This window comes from Chrysochloris asiatica, unplaced genomic scaffold (genome assembly GCF_000296735.1).
Source record: "Chrysochloris asiatica unplaced genomic scaffold, ChrAsi1.0 scaffold00277, whole genome shotgun sequence".
Lineage (NCBI taxonomy): Eukaryota > Metazoa > Chordata > Mammalia > Afrosoricida > Chrysochloridae > Chrysochloris > Chrysochloris asiatica.
Window position 1 is genome coordinate 1,766,253 of NW_006408795.1, and position 12,744 is coordinate 1,778,996.

Consider the following 12,744-nt stretch of genomic DNA (forward strand, 5'->3'; position numbering starts at 1 on the left):
ATGGCACTTAACAGTAACAGCAACTATATACATACATATATATTCTTATATAAAAAATATACCTGGTGTGGCGCTTTAGGATAAGAACTGGACTGCTAACCTGAGCTCAAGGTTGATGGTTCAAGCCCATCAGTTATTCCTTGGAAATACTATACAGGGTTGTTGATATGAGTTGGAACCAACTCAACAGCACCAAACAGCAACAACAAAAAGTATCCATGGAAGAAAACAAATTGATAATATTTGCTATAATGTACATGGAGTTGAATGTCTTGGGGCAAGGATATTTGGGAGACTTTATCATTGTATATTCTGTATGCTTTTATGATTTTAAACTGTGAATGTTTTTATGTATTATGAAAACACCCAAAGAATAGTCTGCATGACTTACGTATTCTAAATAGCCAGTATCATACCCTGTTGAATTAGCCTGCTACTTTTGTTGCAAGTCAGTTGAGCATATATGTGTGTCATCTACGTTTGGACTTTCTGTTCTGTTCCACTGACCTTTCTATCATCATTACAATCCAGGACTCTTTTGGTTGCTGTGTCTTTTATAGTAAATCTTAGTGTGGAAGTTCTTTACTCTTTTGTTCTTTTTTCCAAATTGCTCTGTCTATTTTAGGTCCTCTACAAAAAAGACTGTGGTTATTTTGATTGCATTTATTTTAACAGTCCATTAAGAATGTAGTTGTAAGTTTCAAAGAGAAAGTTTTGATGTGCTATTGTGTTTGCCATTTAAATCCGCTTGCCAAGGATTATGGTGGTCATGACTGTTTGCCGTTTGTTACTGGGGTCCATTGCACTGATAAGAACAGCTCTTATATTCGTGTTTACTATATATCATACAGTGTTAATAATAATCCTCCCAACAACCTCAGACCTAGCTACCTTATACACAGCTACTTTATTCTAATTTCTATGAAAAACTCATATTCTTATATAGTAATCGGAATGAAATTCTCAAGTATAAAAATCATTTTGCTTATCCTCTGGAAATTTTGCTTTAAATGTTTTAGCAAGTATTCGAACAGTTGTTACTTTCTACTCAATTCTGTTTTGTACAGTTTTGGAAAGTATGCCCTATGGAGCATATTTTGGTTCGTCTGGAAACTGATTCTCGGCCTGTGGTTCGGCGCCTGGTGAAGCTCATCTTCAATTCTTTCCTGCCTGTGAACCTGGCCGAGGAAGTGTGGTGCGAGCGCTGTGTTACCCTCATCCAGATGAACCACGCAGCAGCCAGGAGGTTCTATCAGTACGCCCACGAACACACTGCCTGCACTAACATCGGTACGCAGTGCTACTGTTTGCTCAGCTTCTGGGTTTCCCTTTCTAAGTCGTAACTAATGGTAGATACGTTGAGTATTTCTCACTTACACAGAATACATATGCAATTTTGTTGGAGAAGCATATAAACTAATTATTGATTTTTCGAAAACATTCTAGCAAAACTGATTCATGTTATTCGTCGTTGCTTAAATGCTTGTATCCACAAAGCATTAAGGGAGTATCAAGAGGATGATGAAGAAAGGGAAAAGGAGAATGTGAGCGTAAGTACAGTGTAATGCTAAGTCTACTTATGAAACTTGAGTGGGTTTATGTTAATGTGTTAAACCGATTCATTTCCATTGACTGTTACATGTTAGGACTACTTTTCATTTTCATGTATTCCTTTAGCATTGATGTTTAATTTTTTGGGAAGATCATAAAAATGAGAAAAATTGCCATGGTATCGTTTGTAGTTATTTTAGCTTTCTGGTAGGATTTAATGCAGATGAAAAAAATGTCCTTGGTAAGACAAGTCATCCCGGGTATAAGCATGATTTGCTTGGGGTTCTACAGGTTATTATTTTATAATTAGATGAGTGGTGGTGTTCCTGAGGGTTTACTCTTAACAAATGTGCTAAGAATCTTCTAGAAACATTTTAGGATTAAATTTTTGTGAATGAGAGCTTTATTTATAATTGTCTTTTTAAAAGTGTGATTTACTAAACAGACTGTTTAGCTGCTATTTCTTCAGAATCTAAAATGACTAAGTGTGTCTTAAATCTATAAACAAACTCTTCAGGTATGTATAAAGTGAACTTTTGGAAAGGTAATTTAGTAATGCCCAACAAAATTAGGAAACCAAAATAAAAGCTCACTGCCATCAAATTGATTCTGACTCAGAGTGTCCCTGCATAGGGTTTCCAAGGCTGTAAATCTTTACTCAAGTGTTCTGGTGTGGCGCTGTGGGTTAATGCACCGGACTGCAAAGCCATTTGAACTGCAAGGTCGGCGGTTCAAGCTCACTAGCTGCTCCTCAGAAACCCTAAACAGGGTCGCTATGGGTCAGAATCGACTCAATGGCACTCAACAACAACAAATCTTTACAGCATCAGAAAGACTCATCTTTCTCTCGAGGAGTGGCCAGTGGGTTTGAACTGCCGACCTTTTGGTTACCAGTCCGGTGCTTGTCCTACAGAACCACATCACAAAACAGTAATTTACTCTTTTAATCGAATACAGTATTAGTAAATTAACTACAGATAAAATCCAAATTGCCTTACTCTTGAGGCTTTTCTTAATTTGATTCCAGTCGATCTTACTCTGGTCTTAGGAGTGACTTTTGCTTATTCCTTGTGGATGTGTTCTTTATTGCCTATCCCTATGTGTAAAAGCACAGGATTGGCCACTGCAGAGATGCCAGTGACTTCCCGATTGACTTGCCCTTGGATGCTGCCACTATCACCGCTGCCACTATGCCAAGCCCTAGAAGGAATGTGCTCTGTTTAGATGTTTCCTTTTTTTTTTTCTTGTCAGTTATGTTGAAATTATTCAAAAGGAACTTATCTGAAAAAGAAAGGGAAACAAATGGTATAAACAGAGAAAGTACACAAAAGGGAAATCAGTGTGTAGAATTCATCTTAACCTAGCTTAACTCCAGCTAGAGGTTTCTGTCAGTTTGGAAACCCTACACACGGTCACTATGAGTCGGACCGACTCTATAGCACTTAACAACAATAGCAGGTTGTGTTTTTTAGCATTGTTTTAGGAAAATCTAATCAGAGAATGTGTTGGGTTGGTTCTGCTCTTAGTGGTTTTTCTCTCTCCAGGACTTTTCCCTCAAAATATGTATTAGACAGGTAGAAATTTTCTAGGCAGTGATCCAATTGTTACTGATGTATCTTAGGAAACCTTAACTGGAGATGATTGGATAGCGATTTTCAACACTCCTGGTGTGGTGCTGTAAGATAAGCACTGGACTGCTAACTGCAAGTTTGCCGCTTCAAACCCACTAGTTGCTCCTTGGAAACCCTATACAGGGTCTCTATGAGTGAACCAACTCGACAACACTTAACAGTAACACTATGCAGAACTTCAATATATGAAGGAGATTTAATGTGATGTATAAGATGAATCAATCTCTTCTGGGCCTTCCTTGTAAACTCATACTGATAATAGAGATTTTTTTTTTAAAGAGCAGAAAATCTTTTGCTATATAATAGTTGAGAGATTATGACATGTTTTTAAATATGGAAGGAATCTCTTCCCCTTTTAGTAACCTAGAAGGTTTGAGAAGCCTTGTGTTAGTGCCAGTTGGACTATCTTAACTTTAGGTAGACTCTGAGAAGGGAGCCCTGGTGGCACTGTAGAGTATGCACTGGACTACTAACAACAAGGTTGGCAGTTCAAACCTGCCAGCTGCTCCATGGGAGAAAGATGAGACTTTCTGCGCCTGTAAAAATGAATAGACTTTGAAATGCCATACAGTATCAGGGTCACTTGATGGCAGTGCCTTTTTTTTTTTTTTTGTAGACAGTACTTTTATCTGTGTGCCTGGTGTGCTGCTATAGGATAAGCACTCGACCTCAAACTTGGTCAACCTTGCGGTTCAAACTCATCAATCTCTCCTCAGAAACGCTGTACACTGTACAGGGTCACTATGAGTCAGAACTGACTCAAGACACTTAACAGCAACAAAATCATTAATTACATTTATTTTTTATTACATTTGAGTAGATAGCACAGAAATACAGTAGCCTGAAATAAATCAACTTTTGCATCTCAAGTCATTCTCCTCTGGAAACTGTCTATGTTGGTTATTTAGCAAATTATTCGATTACCTTTGTTATGATCATATGACATGTCTCCTCAGTAGATCAAGTCTATGTGTGTGCTGATTTATGCGGGGCATTTCTGGTTACTGATATACAACCATAATGAACCGGTTAGTGAAATCTGCATTGGATCCTGAGTGGTAGTTTAGGGATTCCAGCTCTGTGTGTTGTTGTTAGGTGCCATTGAGTTGGTACCGACCCATAGCGACCTTATGCACAGCAGACCAAAACACTGCCCGATCCTGGGCCAACCTCACTACTGTTGCCATGCTTGAGTCCATCTATGCTGCCACTTGGCCAACCCATCTTGTTGGGGGTCTTCCTCTTTTTCTCTGACCCTCTACCTTACCAAACATCATATCCTTCTCCAGCGACTGCTCCCTCCTGAAAATATTTCCAAAGTATGAAAGACAAAGTTTGACCATTGTGGCCTCCAAGGAGCACTCTGGCTGCACTTCTTCCAAAACGGATCTATTGGTTCTTTTGGCAGCCCATCGCACGTTCAGTATTCTCCTCCAACACCATAACTCAAAAGCATCAATTCTTCTATGGTCTTCCTTATTCACGCTCCAGCTTTTGCATGCATATGAGATTATTGAAAATACCATGGCTTGGGTCAGGTGCACCTTAGTCCTCAAGTTGACATCTTTGCTCTTCAACACTTTTAAAAGCTCTGTGTGTAAGAGGAGTTTAATAGAGTGAATTTTTAGCTTAATAGATTTATTCAGACTAAATAGACAGGTTAACAATAAGCGCTGTACCCACCAGTCTCTCCTTGAACCCTCCATGGTCACTATGAGCCTTCTCAATGGCACTTTACAGCAGCAGCAACAACCAGCACAAGTTCAGGACAATCTGATAGATATTAGATTTTAAAACAAAAATAAAGATGTCTATGATTGAGTTGTAGTTGCTTATAGACTTCTTTGCTTGTGTTTTAGTAGTTGTAATTCCATCAGGCCTGATAGAGTGAAGACGGTTGGCCAGAGACATAGAGATAGATGAAGAGAGAGAGAGGTATCTATCTGTAGATATCTGTCTGTAGTTCTATCTGTCTATCTATCTATAGAGAGAGCTAATGTATATGGTGTGATAGGTTTAGGTTTTTGTTTTTTTGTTTTGGACCTATAATAGCAATCAGTGTTTCATTCTGCTGTACATAAGGTTGCTATGAGTTGGTACCGACTCGATGACACCTAACAACAACAACAATAGGAAGGTACTATGGTAGGGTGTAGCGTAGTGATTGTCAGACTGCTAACCTCAAGGTCAGTAGTTTGAAACTGCCAGCTGTTCCAAGGGCGAAAGATGAGACTTTCTGCCCCCATAAAGACTTACAGCCTAGGTAACCCTATACTGAGTTGCTGTGAGTCAGAACTGACTCCATGGCATACAACCACCACCACCACTAATAACAATCAATTAAAAAAAAACAACTTTTTATTGTGAATCGAGTTAAGGTTTACAGAGCAGATCATCAGTTTTACATTCAACAAATCATACCCTTTGCTTCATTACATGGTTGCAATCTCCTTCAGCTAATAGTATTTACCTCTATTCACTGAAACACTTGCATTCCTCCCTGTGTCTCCTTATGCCTTCATCTTTCTTCAGCTAACCACCTTTTTGTTGTATATTGCCTGCCTTGTCACCCATTTTAACGTATGACACCCTCTAGCCCATGAATAATTTTCTCTCCTTTCCCCTGCAGCCCTCCCACTGTAACCATCATAGATTCTTTTATCAAAACGTTTTTAAACTTTTTACAACATTGGTCTCTTACAATGTTTGTCTTTTTGTGATTGATTTCACTAAGCTTAATGTTCTCCAAGTTCAACCATGTTGTGAGGTGTTCTACAGATTCATCATTATTCTTCAGTGTTTTGTAGTATTCCATTGTGTGTATGGACCAAAGTTTTTTTCACCATTCTTCTACTGATGGGCATTCATTTACTGATGTCCATTTTTTGATATGTCTCTTGTGGACAGTATATTGAACAATCCTGTTTTATCCGTTCTGCTCTCTATGTCTCTTGACTGGTACACATGATCCATTTGTATTCACTATAATTATCAATAGATACAAATTTGTTGTCAGTTTTCTGTGTGTTCTGTGGTGCTACTGAATTCTTTGTTCCACATAATCTTCTATGAGTTCATTTTGTTTGTGGGTTTTCTTGTCATCTTCAATTCTGTTCTGTTAATGCTTCCTAAATCTTTCTGATTTCTTCTTCTTTTGATATGCTGGTGTATTGTTTTTCTTTGGCTTTGTAGTTGTGGACAGGATGTGATGGCTGGCTTCATCAGGGAAACCAGGGCAGCATGACTGGTTAAATGCTGGGTCTGCGAGGTTTATAGGTGTGGAGCTGAGCTCATCGGAATCCAGGTACCAAATTGGCGCTCCAAAATTGTGCAGCAAGCCCTTACCTCACACTGGCGTGGCTCCCAATCATGTGGCTCTGAACTCCTGGAGAGCAGAGTGTATGCTGAGACTTGATGAGGGAGGGAGCAGGCCACACCTCTGGTCAACAGGGGAGCATGGGGAAGAAGAAGAAATCACACATTTTTCATCACCTGTGTGAATCTGCTCTGCCAGGCCACCTCTGCTGCCAAAGCTGCTTATGAGATGGTTGAGCTGTATCTCTGGACAGCCCTTTACCAGTCAGTCTCCCCCTTTTGCAGTCCCCGCTCAGCCTGTCCAGCAAGCACTCCGTCGACCTCGCTAATCTTCTGAAGTTACGAGTGCTGGAATTTTCATCTGTATCTGTTTTGTCTCTTTATTCATTGTTGTAGAGGGTCTGTGCAATGCTTCTGCCTAGTCTGCCATCTTACTGGAAGTCCTCAGTAGCAAATTTAATTTAAGTAAATTAGATTTTCTTATCTTTTTGTCTCCATTCTGTTCACATTGAGGTTTGTGTGTAAAGTAACACTTGTAACAGATCAAAAGATATATACAGTAAAACAAAATGCCATGCTTTTCACTAGGGTATTATATTCTTAGCCCTAATAAACTAGATGAATACAATAGTTTAAACATTATGATTTTTAATGAATTTTTTAAAGTGTTGCTTTAAATGATGTAGGGTGATTTTAGAATTTATTTCTTGGGTGGCCCTTTAAAAATGTGTTTACTTGTAATTGTTGTTAATTGCTGTCCAGTTGATTCCAACGCATAGCAACCTTGTATATGCTTTCCAAGGAGCAGCCAACAGACACCCTTGTGGTTTGGAATCCAGTTGTTTAGCAGTCCTGTGCTTATCCTATGGTGCCAGAGAATAAAGTACTATTACAAAATAAGCTTGGTATTCTTAGTGGTACTGTTTCGCTCTGTAATTCTAAAATGTACTATTAAAGATAGTGCTATTATCATGTAGTAGTATTTACACACTGATTCTTTTTCAATAAAATTATTTGTATCTCAGGTTCTGGACCAAACACTGTCGGTAAATGATGTCGCATCCATGGCAGGTTTATTGGAAATCGTTGTAATTCTCTGGAAAAGCATTACTAAAAGTATGGAAAATAATAAAGAAGCCAAAATTTACACCATTAACAAGTTTGTCACTGTGCTTCCACAGTATCTTAAAGTATTTACGGTAAGCATTTCAGTATACTTGGTATTTATTAGCAAGGTATATTCGAATTTCATTTGTTACAAATTAAGCAAAAGTTTGAACATGTGAGGGAGGTTTCAAAAAATTAGTGGAAAAGTTCCATTATCTCTCAATTCCATTTTCCATGAATCTTATGAAGCCCTTTGTATTTATTCTTCTGGATCTGTGTTTTCTTCTGTAAAATGAGAAGAATGAATTAGCTCTTCTCTTGTAGTAAAATTATTTTCTCTCACTCTTCATGAGTGTAGAGACTTTGTTCTTTCTGTTTCTTGTTCCCAGCTCCCAGAGTTCTGTCTAGTACAATAATGACAGAATTGTATCCTTTCACCATATTTATTTATTCTGTGTGCTGAGCAAATAGTCCCAAGAAGCTGGACTACACTATATGAAGAGTAAAATGGCATCAGGATTAGAAGAAGACTCATTAACAATCTGTAGTATATTACAAATGACACAACCTTGCTTCTTGAAAGTCAAGTAGACTTGAAGCATTTACTGATGAAGGACAATACACTTCAGTATAAAGAAAACAAAAATCCTTACAATTGGACCAATAAGCGGTATCTTGATAATGGAGAAAGGATTGAATTTGTCAAGGGTTTCATTTTACTTGGATTCGCAATCAGTGCCCATGGAAGCTGTGTCACGAAATCAAAGGATTGACTGCTTTGGGCAAAAATGGTGGAAGAGACCTCTTTAAGGTGTCAAAAAGTAAAAGTATCACTTTGAGGACAAAAGTTCTGTTGTACACAGTCGCTCTAAGTCATAACCTAACAACAATGATCTGTGACCCTGTTTTAGAGTTGGATTTGTGTGCTGGGATTTGAGAAATGGTTTTGTGAACATGAATAGTTTTGTTCTTCTGATATTTATGTTTAGGATAATAATTGTGTAGAGTTAAAAATTATATTTCTTTCATTAGATTTGTTTCAAAAATAGATATCTGCTTTGTGACAGCATGAAATATTGTCTGTTTTGGTTACTGCTCTCATGGATCTAGATTAATACCTGGTACAGTAGGTGTCTAATAAATATTTGCATAAAATACTATATCATGTAGGTTTTACAGTGTTATATAAAACTTGAAGAATACTCATCGAGTAATTTTCTCTATGCTTCCAAACTGGTTTACCAGTAGGTATAAATTTTTTCTTTAAACATTAAAAGAGTTACTGTTAGTTTTACTGAACAACTTTGAAAATGAGTTATTAGGAAATTATATAGAGAGGCCTTTACAATTTCGTAGTATTAAAATACCCCTTTTCTTGTTTTCTTTTCTATGCATTTAGGATGATCGTTGTAAGAGTCCTTTGTTTACGCTAATGTCCTTTGTCCCAGCTTCAGCTGTCCCGCCCTTCAGGTATTTTCTATATTTTTCAATAAAATAGTAAAGTAGAGATTTTAATCATTGTCGTGCTTGATTGATTGTTATTGTGAATTTCAGCTGACTGTCTCCAACATGTCAGATTTTACCTTTACATTAGTAGCTCCTTATCTAATTTGTCAGCTGCTTTCCTTCAGTGTTTCCTTCTCTCTGTGATAGGGGGAATCTCAGTTTGCAAGTTTTCAATGGGCTCTGTAGTTAACTAAGTAATAAGAGAAGAAACTGTGAAACTTAAACTATGATTCCATTTCAGAATTTGTTGTTGTTAGGTGCTGGCAAATGGGTCTGACTCATAAGTGACCCTATATACTACAAAATGAAACATTTCTATAACTTGGGTGGGGGGCAGGGGATGTTTTGTTAGAATATACTGGAGTTGTACTGTCCAGTACTAGTTGCTAATCATACGTGCCTTCTGAGCACTTGAAATATAGTGGTAGGAGCTACACATGGAGTTAAAGATTTGGTATGGAAAGATGAAATACTTCAATGTTTTTGGATTACTGGTTACATATTAAGATGATAATATTTTGGACAGATTGGTCAAATAAGATATATTATTAAAATTAATTTTACCTGCTTTTTACTTTTTGAAATGTGTCTGCTAGAAAATTTAAAATACATGTGTTTCCTTTATGTTGCTTTCGTTGTATTTTTATCAGATAGCATTACTCTAGAGTGTTGGCTATTATCTTAATAAAAATTACTTATTTTTGTTTATTACTTATGGAAAAAAGTGATTGTTTTGACAATATCAAAACTTGTTCCCTAATGTAAGGAATTCTTAGTTCAAAGATGACAAAAACAGAAAAAAATCAAAAGATGTAGGGAATTTACATGAACTACTTTTAATCTACTGAAAGTTATTTTAAAATTGACTATTTTGTATTGGAACAAAGACCACATAGTAATTAAGAGAAAATAATATATTTATCCCTGCACTGGAGAATGTTGAGATATAACTATAACAAAGGGTTTAGTATCTTGATTTTCCTCATCTTTTAGAAATATGGAAATTGCTTATATGAAAACTGATTTTATATATTGAATTTTCTAGCTGTGGTGTTATTTCCACACTAAGAAGTCAGGAAGAAGGAGCTATAGATAAGAACTACTGCACTTTGTTAGATTGTCTTTGCTCCTGGGGACAAGTGGGGCATATCCTGGAGCTCATTTATGATTGGTTGCCAGAGGAACAGCCCCAAAGCAAGGTATATTTGTGCAACGTTTCTTTACAGATTTGGTGGATGAAAGTAACTTTTTTTGTTTTCCTTTTTTTTTGTTTTATGTTTTTTTTTGTGTGAATTATGTGATAGTTTACATGGGAGAACATTAGTTTTACATTCATCCTATCGTTTCATTGCTATGGTTACAATTCCTTCCATGCATCTCGTCAACCAATCAAAGGGCATACACTAGTAGCCTGCCTGCGCTGTGCTGCGACCCCCCCCCCCCCCACACACACACACACAATCCGGTCGTCAGCACACAGCCCCTCTCCCTCTAAAGTCCCCAGCTGGAAGATAACTGTTTTTCTAGGACCATGGTGTTTTTGTTAATTTGGTTTTTGTCTAACTCAAGAGATTTTTTTATTGTTGTTGAAAATATATACAGCAAAACATACCAATTCAACAATTTGTATATGTACAATTCATTGACATTGATTATATTCTTAAATGATGTGATTATTCTCATCCTCCGTTTCTACATTGTTCCTCCCCCACTAACGTAAACTCACTGCCCTCTAAGCTTCCTTTTGAGTTGCTCTTGTCAGTTTAATTTCCTATAGATAGTTCTTTCAAAAAACACAGTGGTCAAGGAAGACATTCTTTACTAAATAAACCGGTTTTAAGAAGACTTGAGGGCTAAGTGTTGGGCTGTTTGAGCCCACCAGCCGTTCTGTGGGAGAAAGATAATGCAGTTTACAGCCTTAGCAACCTTATAGAGCAATTCTACTCAGTCCTATAGGGTTTCCAAGCATTGAAATCGACTTGATGGCAGTGGGCTTATACACACACACACACATTTATCATTTATTTTTTTCTTGTCAAGAATATGCACAGCAGAGCATAAACCAAGTCAACAGTTTGTATTTACAGTTCAGAGGCATTGATCACGTTCTATTCTCACCATCGTTTTCCAAATTAACAAAAACTCTGTGCCTTAGTTTTCCATCTAATCTTCTGGTTACTGTCATCAATTTGATCCCATATAGATCTCAAAAGGGCACAGTGCCCAAGACAGACATACTTAACTAGTTGCGCTAAACTGTTTTTTGGTTTAAAGAAGACTTCAGATGATATTTTTGGTTTAAGGGTTACAGCTGATCTCAGGGCAATAGTTTGAAGCATACATCCATCCTCCATGGCTCTAGAAACTCTGGATTCCGTAAGAATTTGAAATTCTGTTCTATGGTGTTTTTAGGAATATTTTAATGATTTATTTATCCCCTTTTTTCTTTCAGAGTAATTCAGCATCTAAACGTAAAGTACAAATTCATGATACGCGCCCAATAAAGCCGGAATTAGCCTTGATTTACATAGAGTATTTGCTAACGCATTCGAAGAATCGAGAATGCCTGCTCTCTGCTCCCCGAAAGAAACTGAACCATCTTTTGAAAGCACTTAACACATCAAAGGTAACTGTAGGTCGCACATAGTGGTGGATGTGTGCCCTGAAAATGGAAATAATTTCCTGTAATAATAGAGCTACAGTAAGATTTAAATTCTATATATTTTTAGTTATAGTACTGTAAAAGTTTTAGAATCAGAAGAAGGGAATTGATAGGGAAATAAGCTCATGTATATAATTCATGTTTCTCAGGACATATCATTTGGCAATAAAATTAGTTGTGAAACTGAATTTCTCTTGCTGTGTTCCTACCCATTAATGTGGAAATAATAGTTTTCCTCCAAAGTCTTTGACAATTTTTTCTCGGGATCTCTAGAGTTTGTCATGTGAATTTGCAAACACAGTGTGTTTTTGCAAAGATTCTGGCTTTCTCCCTCTTCTCCTCCAGGAGCCAACCTTGCTGAAGCAGCCCCTGATCAGAGTTTGGTTGTGCATCACAGAGCAGCCTGGGCATGAGGAGGGAAAGGGGATGGAAGTTTTAAGAAGGAGAGAAGGTGTGAAATAGGCATCTAGGAGGAGAAATTGACTAGGGCTGTATAAGATTCATAATATAAGATTGTCAATTGTGGTCTTAGGTTTAAAGTGAACTGAGTAAACATGGTTATGCATTTCCTCAGGCTCCTTCAGCGGCTCATGTTTAGGCAATGAATAGGCAGAGATTTGGGCTCACCAGAGGTAGGATTTTGTGTGGTAGAGGTGACTTAGCTGGGCGCCTGCCATGGCTCTGTAAGTCTGTTTTTTCAGTGTACTGCTGCTTTCTTGAAGTTAAGACTGACTCCAGGTTCTAGAGAAAATGGGTAGGCAGATTCATAGGGAGGCTTATCTGATGGCTATTTACTCCTCACCACAGGCACAGTTGGTATGCCCATTGCCTTTGAGTGAACTCTGATTCATAGCGACCATAAAAGTCATAGTAGGTGTCCCTCTGGCTTTCCAATCATTTCTTTTTTTTTTTTAATGTTTTATTGTGAATTATATGAGAGTTTACGTGAGAGAACTTTAGTTTTACGTTCAT

At 37.5% G+C, this 12,744-nt stretch overlaps 1 protein-coding gene across 1 annotated transcript in view; it reads left to right on the forward strand.

The window, feature by feature from the left end:
- Positions 1-12,744, forward strand: part of NCAPG2 (non-SMC condensin II complex, subunit G2) — a 98,060-nt gene that overhangs the window by 31,252 nt on the left and 54,064 nt on the right. The window contains exons 13-18 of the mRNA XM_006874430.1: positions 1,068-1,290; positions 1,447-1,550; positions 7,523-7,696; positions 9,004-9,074; positions 10,156-10,309; positions 11,563-11,736. Coding sequence (XP_006874492.1) covers positions 1,068-1,290; positions 1,447-1,550; positions 7,523-7,696; positions 9,004-9,074; positions 10,156-10,309; positions 11,563-11,736 — 900 coding nt within the window. The remainder of the gene's footprint in view (positions 1-1,067; positions 1,291-1,446; positions 1,551-7,522; positions 7,697-9,003; positions 9,075-10,155; positions 10,310-11,562; positions 11,737-12,744) is intronic.